Source organism: Microtus ochrogaster, chromosome 10 (genome assembly GCF_000317375.1).
Source record: "Microtus ochrogaster isolate Prairie Vole_2 chromosome 10, MicOch1.0, whole genome shotgun sequence".
Lineage (NCBI taxonomy): Eukaryota > Metazoa > Chordata > Mammalia > Rodentia > Cricetidae > Microtus > Microtus ochrogaster.
In genome coordinates this window covers 7,216,865-7,229,690 of record NC_022016.1, presented here as the reverse complement: position 1 = coordinate 7,229,690, position 12,826 = coordinate 7,216,865, and the positions used below count along the sequence as shown (strand labels likewise).

Here is a 12,826-nt window from a genome sequence, read left to right as displayed (position 1 = left end):
GAGGAATGGTATCATCAAATGTTATGTTTGGGGGTCACCACAACACGAGGAATGGTATCAAAGGGCTGCAGCACTAGGAAGGTTGTGCACCAGCAAGAGATTCTGTTCACCTTCTGTTGCTCTTTAATTTCAGGCAAAGGCATTTAGTTTTCCAACATGTGAATGAAGCTTCAGGATTCATCTTTGCTGTATGTATTATTTTAAGATGTTGTTTTTAATTATGTGTGGGGGGGAGTATGTAAGCATTAGTGTAGTGACATGTGAGGGTCAGAAGAAGGCATCAGGTGCTGTGACATGGGGTCTGACATGGGTCTCATGCAGTAAGTGTTCCTCACCACTGAGCCATCTCTCTAGTCCCTGAATAGTTTTTTAAAAATATATTCTTCCTTTATTTGTTTCCTTCAATCCCCAGTTTGCTCAGGTGTGTGTGTGTGTGTGTGTGTGTGTGTGTGTGTGTGTGCGCACGCGCAGATGCACATGTATGCTCATGCATGTGGACAGCAGAGGATGCTAAGTGTCATGTGATTTCTCTCTATCTTAACTATTCTGGTGGGATCTTTGACTTGAACCTACAGCATACAGATTTACGTAGTCCAGCATGGCCAGCTTGCTCTGGGAGCCTGTCTCTGCCTCCAGAGTCCTGAGATTGCAGGTGGCCACCACACCTGTGGCATTCTGTGTGTGCTGGGTATCCCAGCTCCTGTCTTCACACTTACGCGGTCTGAGGCATCCCTCTAGTCCCTTTGTTCTTCCTGGATTTGATGATGCTCTCCTGGGGGTGTTAGGACCTACATCCATGAAGGACTATGCTCTTCCTGGTTTCTTCCTGGTACGGAGTTTGCTTGGTCGTAGTAGTATATTGTGCTGGCTTCACAAAATGACCTGGGATTGCGACCTCGTCTGTTTTTAGGAGGAGACTACACTGTACTTCTTGAACCTCTTGGCAGCTTTATCTGTGAAAGTGTCTGGGCTTGCATTTTCTTTTGGGATGCTTAATAACTACAAACTTCTTTTCTTTGACATAGCTCGGGCACACAGATGATCTATTTTTCTTTTCCTAGGTGTGAATAGTTTGTGTCATTCAAGAAATTGGTTCATTCATTTTAAGTTGTGGAAAGAGAGAACACTGTTTGCAAAATGCTCTTAGACTCCCGAGAATTATATAAACATTAGATGATTATTTCTGTCATCTTACTTATGACTGCCATAAAATCGGATAAATTCCTCAGCACTGCCAAGGAATCCATCACGGTATGTTCTTCAGGAATTATATAAACGTGAAGATGGTATGTGTATTATTTTCATAGAGACTATTTCTAAGGCACCCTCCTGTCCTCTGCTACTTCTCTCTTAATATCTGGCCAAGTTTGGGTCCCCAGGGGCAAGTGGCAGAAAGCCCATCTGAAGGACCTTCATTTAACATCACCATCTGGTAATAATGACAGCCTTCTCTCATCCAGAGGGAACAGAGAGCATCCATGGGGCTGTCAGGCTCCTCTGCTCCAGGACTCCCCCTTTTCTGGCCTCTCTCAGCTCAGGTGTAAATGAGTGAAGTTGGAGGCCGAGACGTGAGCATGACAGGCCTCAGCCACTTTTCTTCTACCCTGGAACACTCCCAGGGTACCCGCACTGAGCGGCAGGGCCAGGCAGCCTGCTTTAGCACAAGCAATCAGCACCGAGGAGCAAGGGAAGGCTGTGAAGTTTGCATCCTATGTGGGCAGTAAGTTTACTATGATGGTTGATGAATCTTGTTAACTTGACTAGACTTAAATTCCATGAAAACATACCCCGGGTGTTGAGAAGGTATTTCCAGAAAGTCTAATTGAGGGTTCACTCTAAATGTGCATGCTGTCACTCCACGGGCTGAAGTCCCAGTCTGCATCCTGCCTGTCTTACACTCCTGCCCACGATGACTGATTGGCTTTACCCCCAATCTGTGAACTAAAATAAGCCCTTTCCTAAATTGCTTTGTTTGGGCAGTTTGTCGTAGAAATGAGAAATATGAACGAATACAGTCACTAATACCACGTCATCAACATGCCAACACTGCTGTGTTCAAGCTGGGACACAAGGGACACAGGGCTCAAGATCAGAGCTTGGTCGGGTCCTGTCCTGGCCACAGTCCTTCCTTCATTTCTTGGGCATCAGGGAGAAGTACACCCTAGGCTCCGCCTCACATGACCGGAAGCTGGGACACGTCAGACATGCATGCTCCTGACATGCATAGGACCAGTGTTCCACCACCCTTGCGGAGCTGTGTGAAGATCTGAGTGGATGATGTAAGCAGAGTTCCTGCCACCTAGTAGGTCCCCAGCACAAGGGGTTGCTCTTAAGAAGCAGAGAGACCAGGTAGGCAGGACTAGAAAAGCTAGTCTGTAGAGGGGTCAGTCCAGCCCATGAAGGTAGCACACAGCCCAGGCTCCCTAACAGACCTGCAAAGCACAGACCATCCCCTGTCACTGAGGTACCATTTCTTCTCCAGATGTGTGGAAGGCCTGCTCCAAAGCCACGGGTGGCAGAGACTAGTGGGACATTCCCAGAAGCAAAGGTTCTGTTCCAAGGATCCTATCTAAGACAGCAGCGGGCTCTCAGCCTGGGCAGACTCAGCAGAGGCCATGGAGGTGGGTCAACCTGGGAGAGCATCAACAAAACAACGGTAGAACAAAGGATGTCACTACAAGGGCCAGAAGGGCCAGTGCTGGACCCCTGTGTGACCCTGGGCAAGTCACTGCACTTCTTTGAGTCTCAGTTGCTCATCTGTTAAGTTGTGCTGTGAAAGCCCCCACCCCCACCGCACAGGGCTATGGAAAGGATTTAATACAAGCAGATGTATCTAAATGTTAGCACCATGTCTCACTCATAATAACCCGTTAATGGATGGTAAGTGCTATTACGATTGCTTCTGAATGCCATTCAATATAGGCTGTCCCTAAGGGAACAAAAGACGCTTAGCGGTTCACTCTTTGGAAGGACTGGAGATTGGTTGGGTATGGGAGCACAGTGCAAAAAGACCAGGAGGCAGGGCTGTCCCTGCTGTCCAAGCTGCACAGACCACCCCCGGGTTACATGCTGGGGTATGACTGGCCTCCCAAGTGTTTTTCCACTCAGGGCCTGAGCGTCCTGCCCCCTCTCTGGGCTCACACTGGGCCCTGGAACTAAGTGGGCTGAACAGCTGGAAGCCCCGTGGAAGGCGGCGCTGCACCGCAGCAAGGAGCGCTATTTACAAATAAAGCCTGTTCTGGCTCTACCACCCACACAAGCAGGCCCTTTATTCCATTTCAATATGCCTAATTCCATGGAAAGTGCACTGCAATAAACAGAATTAATCAGTGCTGGATGCCCAATGAGCGTGGGCAGGTGTCAGCACAGGCAAGGGGCCTGTGAGGGGAGAGGAAGGTGGCAGCCCCACCAAGCGCCTCCCTGCCGAGGACAGCACAGAACTTAACTGAAGGTGGGCAGTTTGCAAGCACCTGACAAACTCAGGCAATAGGAAAGTTTCACACAAGGTGTCTCCTTTGCCTTCTTCCTAACCAAAGGAACAGAGTATTTTGTTGCCCATCTTCCCAATAGGACGTAACTCCTGGAGGTCAGAGTCAGTGCTATCTGCTGCCCCCGTCCCATGAGTATGTGTGTGTGTGTCCCAATGAGTTTCATTTCAGGAGTAAGGATTTATTTGCATGTGCAATTTAGACAGCAGCTGCATCACTGAAGAAATTCTTTCCCTCCCGCAGCAAACCTTAGCTGCCTATTAACCCTGCAGAGGGTGGAACCCTGGAATTCCTTCTCTATAATAAAATGTTGCCAGGTGCTGCAACCAAGTCCCTCAGCCAGCACGGCTCATGTACAGGTTATGCTGACAGTTCTGGAGTTGGACAGCTCAACACTAAAGTGTCAGTGGATTCTGTGCCTGGTGAGGCCCCTCTTGCTTGGTCAATGGTACCACAGATGAGGGTTCCACCCTCACGGCCCAGTCACTTTCCAAAGGCTCTAACGCTTGGCCCCACACTGAACGGTGAAGATTTATATGTGAGTCTACACCCATGTTTACTACAATAACTAATGATGCAATTTATTTTTTTAATCTTTTCAACAAGTCTGATCCTTCGCAGGGACAGGGAGGCTGAGGCAGGTGGAGGAGGCTCCAAGGTCACACAGCCCTGAAGGACTGGAGTGGAGCTGGGACATGGTGCTGCCCTTCCCTGAAGAGCCCAGAGTACGTTCCAAATGCCCCACATTTCCCAAAAGCCGATTTTTGCCTCACCTCCCTGTGATAGTCTGTCTGCCATGCTGGGGTTTGGGGCCCTGTGGATCCCGAGATGCAGCCATGTATGCATGCATATATATGCACACACTCACATGCACATGCCGGATCCTTCGTGCCACACACCTCTCCTGACCAAGTCTCTAGTCTTGCGCTGGGGCTAGTTACTCAACTAGTCACCTGTGCTCCGCCTATGAAGCTGTTCAGCACCGCGTCACAAACTTCCCTAGCTTGTCTCATCACCTGCCTCTTTCAAATGCCACACCTGGGCCCACTATCAGCACACATCACCGTGGGCCCAGCACCGGTGACTGCTCAAACATGGGCTGTCATGTGTCTCAGTGATCTGGGCCGGTGTCCTGGCATGCAGAGTCTCTGGCTCTCTCACAAGGTGCTCGCTATCCTCATAGGGCTCTCAGCTCTGAAGATTACACCCTGGCCTTTGGGGTTTAGTCAAGACTCACTGGACACAAGCTTTGTTTCGAGACCCACCTTAGACCAGTTGGTGGGAACTCTTTATATATGGGAGAACCTGGGGACACCACCTCACTCCCAGGTACTGTAAAATGATACATGCGCCGTGACTCTCAAGTGCTAGGCACACAGCTCTGTTTAGAACATGAGATAATTATGAAATTTTAGTAACTGCTAGTCTGGATTGGACGGTAGCCCTGTTGCTTCCTACAACCACAGGCCAGCTCACTTCTTCTCTTCCTCTTCCTCTCTGCTGTGTCAGAATGAGCCCTGGGGTCAGGGCCATCAGGGGCATCAACAATGTTTACAAAACAGCAGCCTCAAAAGAGCTGGACTGGCCGATTGCCTATGGCTGTGTAAGAGGCTGCCCTTCTGCTACTCAAAGCTGCACACTACAGACCCAGCAGCCAGCAGGGGCTCCCCAGCTAATCCAGTCCTCAGCTGGGCCACCACCTACTTTGACCTTTCCCACCCACATCCCCAACATGCAGCCCATGGCCCATTGTCTCCTCACCTTGAGCCCACTGATTTCTGCTTCTGAGCCCGGGTCCACGCCAGTGATGTAAATGCCAAGGCCATACTCAGCTCCACCTCGGATTGTGAGGCCCAGGGACCGGCCGTCCCCCAGCACCAGGTTCACCTATAAGGAGAGGGGTAGGCACATAAACCTGGAGGAAGCCAAGCGCTACGTGGGGAAGGGCGGCACACCACAGAAACCTCCTAAGCCCTTAAAAACACAGGCTCCTAACCAACAAAGTAGTGCAAGGCAAGGCACTACCCCCGCAGGCTCCTTGGCACTAGCATCCCCACGTGCGTTCACAGGTGAGGCTGGTGTACATAATCAGCACATCTTGGGGCTCCAGCCCAAGGGGGCTTCTTGGTCCAGGGCTCAGCCCACATACTTACTAGGGCTTCGTTTCAGCTTGGCTCCACTGCCATTTGAACCCAGTTGACCCAGAGGGACTCCCTAGGGAGCTTCCCACCTCTCAGGGGTCTCTAACACCACTGTTCTGCTAGGCCACACTGCTGCCTTTCACCCCATTCTGCACACTCAGGCACAGCAACCCAGGACGTCCCCACGCCAATGTGGGCTGTGGAGATGCGTGGACATTACCCTGCTCAGGAGGGGACCGCAGTGAGGTGGAATGGGTCAGCAGAACTAGAGCAGGAGGGAGTCGTGAGGCGCATGGCCACAGAGACTACAGGCCCAGACTGGGAACCAGAGAGTTGGGGGCCTTTTGGAGAAAGTGGTGTCTCTGAGGACCTGGGAGGGTGAACACTTGGGTAGGGCTGTCAGTGCTAGAGGTAGGAACACAAGCTTCAGAGTTGAGCCACAGGGACTCTTAGGGCAGGAGATAGAAGAAACTCAGGTATGCTTTGTCCTCGTGTTCAGACACTGGGGCCGAGTCCCCGTGACGTTAAGTGATTTCCCTGTCCTGTCTTCTTTGGCACCTCTGCCTAAGTGGGTGCTGGATTAAATGAGGCACTGGAGTGAAGGCAAAGGCCCTTCCTGGTGGCTGGGGACAGAACACACTGTAACTTTATGGGGAAAAGAGAAGGGGCTAGGATAGTTCAAACGTAGCCCAGAGAGATAAAATAGCCCCCATCAAGGAAGACTCCTGAAAACGTAAGGGACCCAAGAAAGGACAACACTAAACACCTATGGCAGAAAGCAGAGGACATGACCTTCAGGCAGCATGGAGGGAAAAGGTCACTACTAGCTGTCTTTTTTAAATTATTTATTTTTATTTTTTGTGCACTGGTGTTTTGCCCACATGTATCTGTGTGAGGGTGTCAGGTCCCCTGGAACTGGAGTTACAGACATAGAAAAGCCATATGTGTCCTGGGAATTGAACCAGGCTCTCTGAAAGAGCGGCCAGTGCTCTTAACCACTGAGCTATCTCTCCAGTCCCAACAATGAGCTGTCTTATCCTCCAAGGTAACTCGGCTAACAGTTACAGTGTGTTCTGTCCCCAGCCACCAGGAAGGGCCTTTGCCTTCACTCCAGTGCCTCATTTAATCCAGCACCCACTGAGGCAGAGGTGCCAAAGAAGATGGGACAGGGAAGTCACTTAACGTCACGGGGACTCGGCCCCATTGTCTGAACACGAGGACAAAGCAGGAGTCTGCCTGCTTTACAAAGACCCAAGCACGGTGCCACATGAAGCTTTAGAAAGTATCACAGGATAGGTCCAATAAATGTGGTCCACTGCTGGCTGGTTCTGTTCGCATGTGGTAAAGCTCATGCAGGAAAAACCCGCCAACATCAGGCAAGTGTATCAGGCCAAGATGGGTGGAGGTCTGCCCACTCGACTTGGCTCTCTCTCCTGCTCTGTTCCTTTACCCCTGAGCAGCACAGCGGGTTGGGGAAGGGCCCAGCTACAACCCTGTGAGTATTGTGGTCACTCAGGATAGCCTTCCTCAAGGTAGGAAGGGATGCATGAGGCCATGAGTCAAGGAAGATCAGAAAAACAGACATCCTCTCCAGAACCCGTGGCTCTGCAGAATCCCAGTCTTGAGGTCTGCCCCAGCACTCTGCTATCTGAGGCTTGTATGGACTTAAGTTAACCTAGGTCTGACGCCCACCGTGGTCCCTGGTCATACACAAGCTTTTATATGTGGGAGGTGACAGGTGCTGGCTCCAAAGCCAGACTATTGAAGCTGATAATGTTCAGTAGGTGTGTGGCCGTGAATGAGCATCATCCCTGTGCCTGCTTCTTTGTCTAGAAGGGGGATGGGTAGAGCCGCACTGAGAGCTGTACGTGAACAGAAAACACTCAGACAGCACCCGCTGCTGCTGTCTGCAGCAGGGCATCAGAAGGCAAGCCACTGGCTAAGCTTCTAGAAGGAGGAGCAACTCTTGGGAGGAGATGACTGTTGGCTGCCTCATGTCCTAGACAGACTGGTGGATAGGAATGGGCGCTGCCCTTTCATCCGGACATGAGCCTGGAGAACCGTGCCTGCACAAGTTCTAAGCCAGGCATAGCCAGAGAAGGGTGTGGCAGGGACGGCACAGGGTAATAGAAAACGGAAAAGGGAGTGTGGGTTATATGAGCCTTCTGGGAAGGTACAGGAGATCCCCTGAGACAAGGGCTGGGGTGCCCATCACTATCCTACCCACAGCCCCCCTCGAGTGAAGCCTCTGCTGTGACAGCCATGCAGCACCCTCCCTTGCCAGGCCTGTGTCTTCTCATCAGCACTGGGGTCCAGGCACCGCGCCCCTGTGGAGCCAACAGTGCTGACCGTGAGTAGTGTGGACTGGGTAGGAGACTCCAGGGCTGTGCCAGCACCTAGTGCTATCTCCCACTCAGGGATTAGAACCTTGCCATGGGGTCCATACTGCCAGTACAACATTGCCTTTCCTCTGGCCCACACCCTCCTAGTCCTCCTCTGAGGACACTGGTGACACTGGGTTGCCCAGAAAACTCAGGACAATTCCTTATTTCAAGATCCTCCACTGAGTCCACTCTGCAAAGTCCATCTGCTGCACAAGGTAGTATCCTATTATCCCAGGACCCTCTTAGCAGCAATTCTCTTTCCACAGACGCTGGCCTTTCTGGTATGGAAACTTAGGAGCAAAGCCCTGGGAAAGACACCCGAGAGCCTTGTGAACTGCAGGGAGGAAAGTGAGCGTTCCAGGGCACAGCCTAGACACTGAGTCCCACAAGGACTCTGCGTGGCTGGAGTGTGGTGGGGACAGCAGAACGCTCGGTTAGCCTGTGACAACATGGAACAGACAAGAGACCAGGGGAGGTGACAGGCTCAGGCCACTGTTTAGAATGGATGGAGAAAAGCCAGGTCAGTTTCTGGAGACTCCCATGAGATGGGATGATACAGAGGTGAGCTTCAGACAATGGTAAGGGCAAGGCCGGCTGCGGTCAGCAGGTAACTTCAGCCTCAAGACTACGTTCTGGCAGGACAAAACCAGTCCAGCTGTGCCCTCACGGCATAGGCACAGCAAAGGCCCTACCGTACTCTCTGGGCACCTGCATACAGACCTAGTCCCACCAGGCAATCCCTTCCAGCTCCAAAACACAAGGATCGAGGATTCCACAGGCACGGAACGGAAGTGCCAGTGAGACACGAGGACAGCAACAGACACCTGAGGCAGCTCCCCACCCCCACGAGATGAAATAGGACACCCGCATCCCCTTGACACCCATAACAAATCCTTTATATCAGAATAGAACTCAATTTTGATCATAGAAATAAAATAAAATTCTATCAACCCCAGGGCCATCTGCCATCACGCACTGGAAATCCAAGCAGTGTTTGACACGAACAGAACTCATGTATGGGGTAAAAACAATAGTGTTCCTGCCAAGCAGAAAGAAAACCATTGCTGTGATGTATTCACTAGAACAGGAACAAATCATTGCCGGAGTCACGGGACTTGGCCCTTGCCACCGTGAAGGTGATGCTCAGGTTGCTATACGGTCCCTCCATTAGCATCACTCCTGTTTCTGGAGAGGGAAACTGAGGCTCAGTCCTCACTGGGTTCCACGATCCACACAGTCCTGAGTTTGGTTAGAGGGCTCACCCTCCACTGCAGGTCAGCTAGGGGCAAGCCTTATCACGTCTCTATCTTCCTGCTCTCTGCAGGCAGAATGGGAGTCATGCCAACCGCCTGGGGCATGTGCTGGCGGCCTAGCCAGAGGCCATCCCATCATGTCCTGTGTTGAGTCCCAATTCTATCAGAGAACAAGGGGAGTTCCCAGAAGTCAGCACCCTTCCCTCTAGCAGCTCTGAAGCTCTCGCTTCCCCTGTCAGGGTACCTAGGTGGTCCTGAGTCAGTTCTAGATAAGAGGCAGGATGATGGCTATCTGATGGCGAGTCTCAGAAAAATCATCCACTCTAAAAACAGAGAAGAGACAGAGAGAACGTTCTCAGGACACAGCTGTGTAGGAGGAATGGGTACAGGTTTGCAGTCATGAAGCAACAAGCCTGAGGTAAAAACCAACAGCAAGAGGAAGGGAATGCTCACCTCCAGGCTAAGCTGCCTAGCTGGCTACCTGGTCATGCTCAGTGGAGCAATAGCACCATTCTGCGCCCCGGAGTGTCTGTCATCTGCAGCCCAAAGCATCTCTAACACATTCCACCCTTCAGAACCGTGGTGATGAGTAGGACTCTCAGATCCTCCACCCCCTTCTACCCTGGCAGCTTCTGGTCCCTCTGCTGCTCTGAGCTCGCCTCCTTAAAGACCAATCTTCAGGCTCTGCAGATGGTGAATGGTTTTAGCCTCCATCCTCTTTAACTACAAAAGACCCCATGGGAAACTTCTACCCACAGGATGGCAACACACACCTATTACCTCTTAAAGGGCCTTCTGCCCCCTCTAAAGCCACCCCGTTGTGTGCCAAGCCCTCCTTGGGCTAAACAACCCCCATATAATATGTCACCGACCACCTGCTCCAATACCTCTGCTGCGGGCCCACACACTGGTGGGTCACCCTCCTGGACGGTGGCCATCTTTGCTCTTCACAGTACCAGGGGCCCATCAGAGGTATTTGTTCAGTATTCTGGACGTCTGTCCTGGGCCTCTGACTGCTGGTGCTGTGCACTGAGCTTGTGTGCATGGCTATTACCAATGCAGGCTGGTGGGAAGGTCCCCACGCCATGCACAAGGGCACTTAGGGGGTGCACTCAGGTCTAAATGGCTTGTTCCAAGTCAGTGATGGAAAGATCTGGAAGCAAGCTTCAACCCAGTGCTGCTCTTTTGAGACCAGGCTGGTCCTGCTTCTGTGTCTGTGAAGAGCCAGAGCTGCCACTGCTCATCCCAGAGGGACCGAGGCCAGCTCCGAGGCCAGCTCCGAGGTCAGAGTCAGGAGACATTGAACAGCAGAGACAAGCTGAAAGCGGAAATGAGGCCTACCTCAGCCAGTCACTCACACCTCAGTGCACTCAGAGATACTAACGACACCGTCTGCAAGAACTGTGTAGCTCTGGCCTTTGAGCCCAATGATGCCACAGCACCCCGGTGAAATCCTGAAGCTGTAGCTGGGTAAGCACCCAGCCAGCAGGCTGGTATTCATCAGCACAACGAGCGCCCTCAGATAAAGATGGAGACAGCATTATGACATGTGTCCTTGCAGAACCTGTCTCTGGGACAGCTATAAATGAGCCAGAACACAGGAACAGAGTTCTCAGCTCAGTCTACCCCCCAGGGGAGGCTCTGCAAGCTTCCTTGTAAGAGCCCCAGCAACACTCACCCTCCCTCCCACCCAGCTGCACCCATGCTCTGCCTTCTTCCTGTCCAGTGAACCCCCGCCCAGGTCAGGGCTACATCCTCTCTCCCTGGTTATAGACATGGGGAGAGCGCGGTGAGCTAACTCTGCACAGACAGGGCCCTTCCTACAAGTTCGCTTCCAGTTTGCCTTGGCTACAACCAGCCACATCCTCACTAGCTGCAAGACTCTTCTCTTGTCCTCAGCCGGTTTCTTCCCTTCCTTTAAAAAAGTGTGATCCTTTTCACTTCCAGGACCTTGCCAAGGGTCTCTGCAAACATGGAATCCACTCTTCTCATCTCCCCATGTCTGTGTCCTGCACGAAAGCCCCTCGTCCACCTGCACTCCCAGCCTGCATCTCAGTACGTGGCTGACAACCAGGACCTGTCTCCTTCTTTCAGACGTCTATGCTTCCATCACCTGCTCCCTCTGCCTGAAGCTCCCTCCCTAGGCCAGCCCCATACCCTCTCTTCTGAATCCTGCCTCAATGCAAAGGAGAGGAGAGCACCCTGCCTTGTTCTTTTACCCACCTCAGGCACCGTGTCAGGACAGGTCCTTCTCTGCACCCAGGGTCCACCTCACACTGGGTGCTGGAGTGGGGACGACTGAAATGGAAAGCTTGGGAAGGGACAGGCTGGCCTTGCTCACACTCGCTGTGCCCCCGTTGTGACCTCCAGAACTGTCATCATGCCGCTAAGGTGTCACATAAAGGCCCACGGTGAAGACAGATGAGGGAAAGGCTGCCCCATGCTAGGGTGACTGACTGCTCACAGGCACAGAAGAGACACCGGGTCCTTGTGTGCTGTGGGTAGAATAAAACAGCACAGCTGCTGTAGAAGATAGTACAGCAGTTCCTTTCAGAAGGAAATGGACACAGAGCCAGCTATGTGGCTCACAGCTGCAATCCCAGTAGGAGAAGGTGAAAAGCCACAGCCAGCCTGGGTTACATGAGACCCCATCCTTACAACCAAAACCAGGGGCTGGGGAGATGGTTTGGTTGCCAAGGCCTTTGCTGTGCAAGCGTAAAGTCCTGAGTGTGGATACCCAGCATCCATGTAAAAATCTGGGTATGGTGGTGTGTGCCTGCAACACTGCAGGGAGCTCGCTGGCCAGGGAACCATCTGGAACAGCAAGCTCCAGATGCTGTGAGCGGTACTGACTGAGGTAGCCATCCTGATGTAAAGCTATGGCCTCCACAGGCACGCAAGGCTGGGGCTAGCAAGTGGGAGGGGTAGGAGAGGGTGGAGGAGGTAAATATAATCAAAATGCATCATGTACATGTATGTTTGAAAATGTCATAGAGAAACCCATTATCATGTAGAGTTAATATATTCCAATAAAACATTCTAAAAACATCAGAACCCAAGATGCCAGATGAAGTGGTGCACACCTATAATGCCAGCATTTAAAGGGTAAAGGCAGAGGGGCTGGAGGTGACTCAGCCATTGAGAGCCCTTGCTCACTTGCAGAGAACCTGGGTTTGGTTCCCTGCGCTCCACATGGTAGCTCACAATCATCCATAACTCCAATTCTAGAGAACCCAGTACTTTTTTCTGACCTCCACAGACATCAGGCATACATGTGGTAATACACAAATACTCATATAAATAAAGAAAACACGCAACGATGGGAGAGTGGGGGTTCAAGGACATCCTTGGCTACACAGCAATTTGAAGACCAGTCCGAATTACAAGAGACACTGTCTAAAAGAAAACACAAAATTTAGACCCAGTATAACCACACAATCCAGCAGTGCCCAAAGATCTGAGAATGGACACTCAAAGATGTATGTGTATGCCCTGATAGTGATGGCCATGATGGAAGTAGAAGGACCAGAGATGTGTGTGTATGCCGTGATCACAGTGGA

General features: G+C 51.7%; 1 protein-coding gene across 7 annotated transcripts in view; it reads right to left on the bottom strand.

Moving 5' to 3' along the window:
* Whrn (whirlin) overlaps positions 1–12,826 on the bottom strand; it is an 88,055-nt gene that overhangs the window by 45,068 nt on the left and 30,161 nt on the right. For all 7 annotated transcript variants that reach the window (XM_026781924.1, XM_026781925.1, XM_005352606.2 and 4 more), the window contains exon 3: positions 5,250–5,375. In XM_026781924.1, the coding sequence (XP_026637725.1) occupies positions 5,250–5,375 (126 nt within the window). The remainder of the gene's footprint in view (positions 1–5,249; positions 5,376–12,826) is intronic.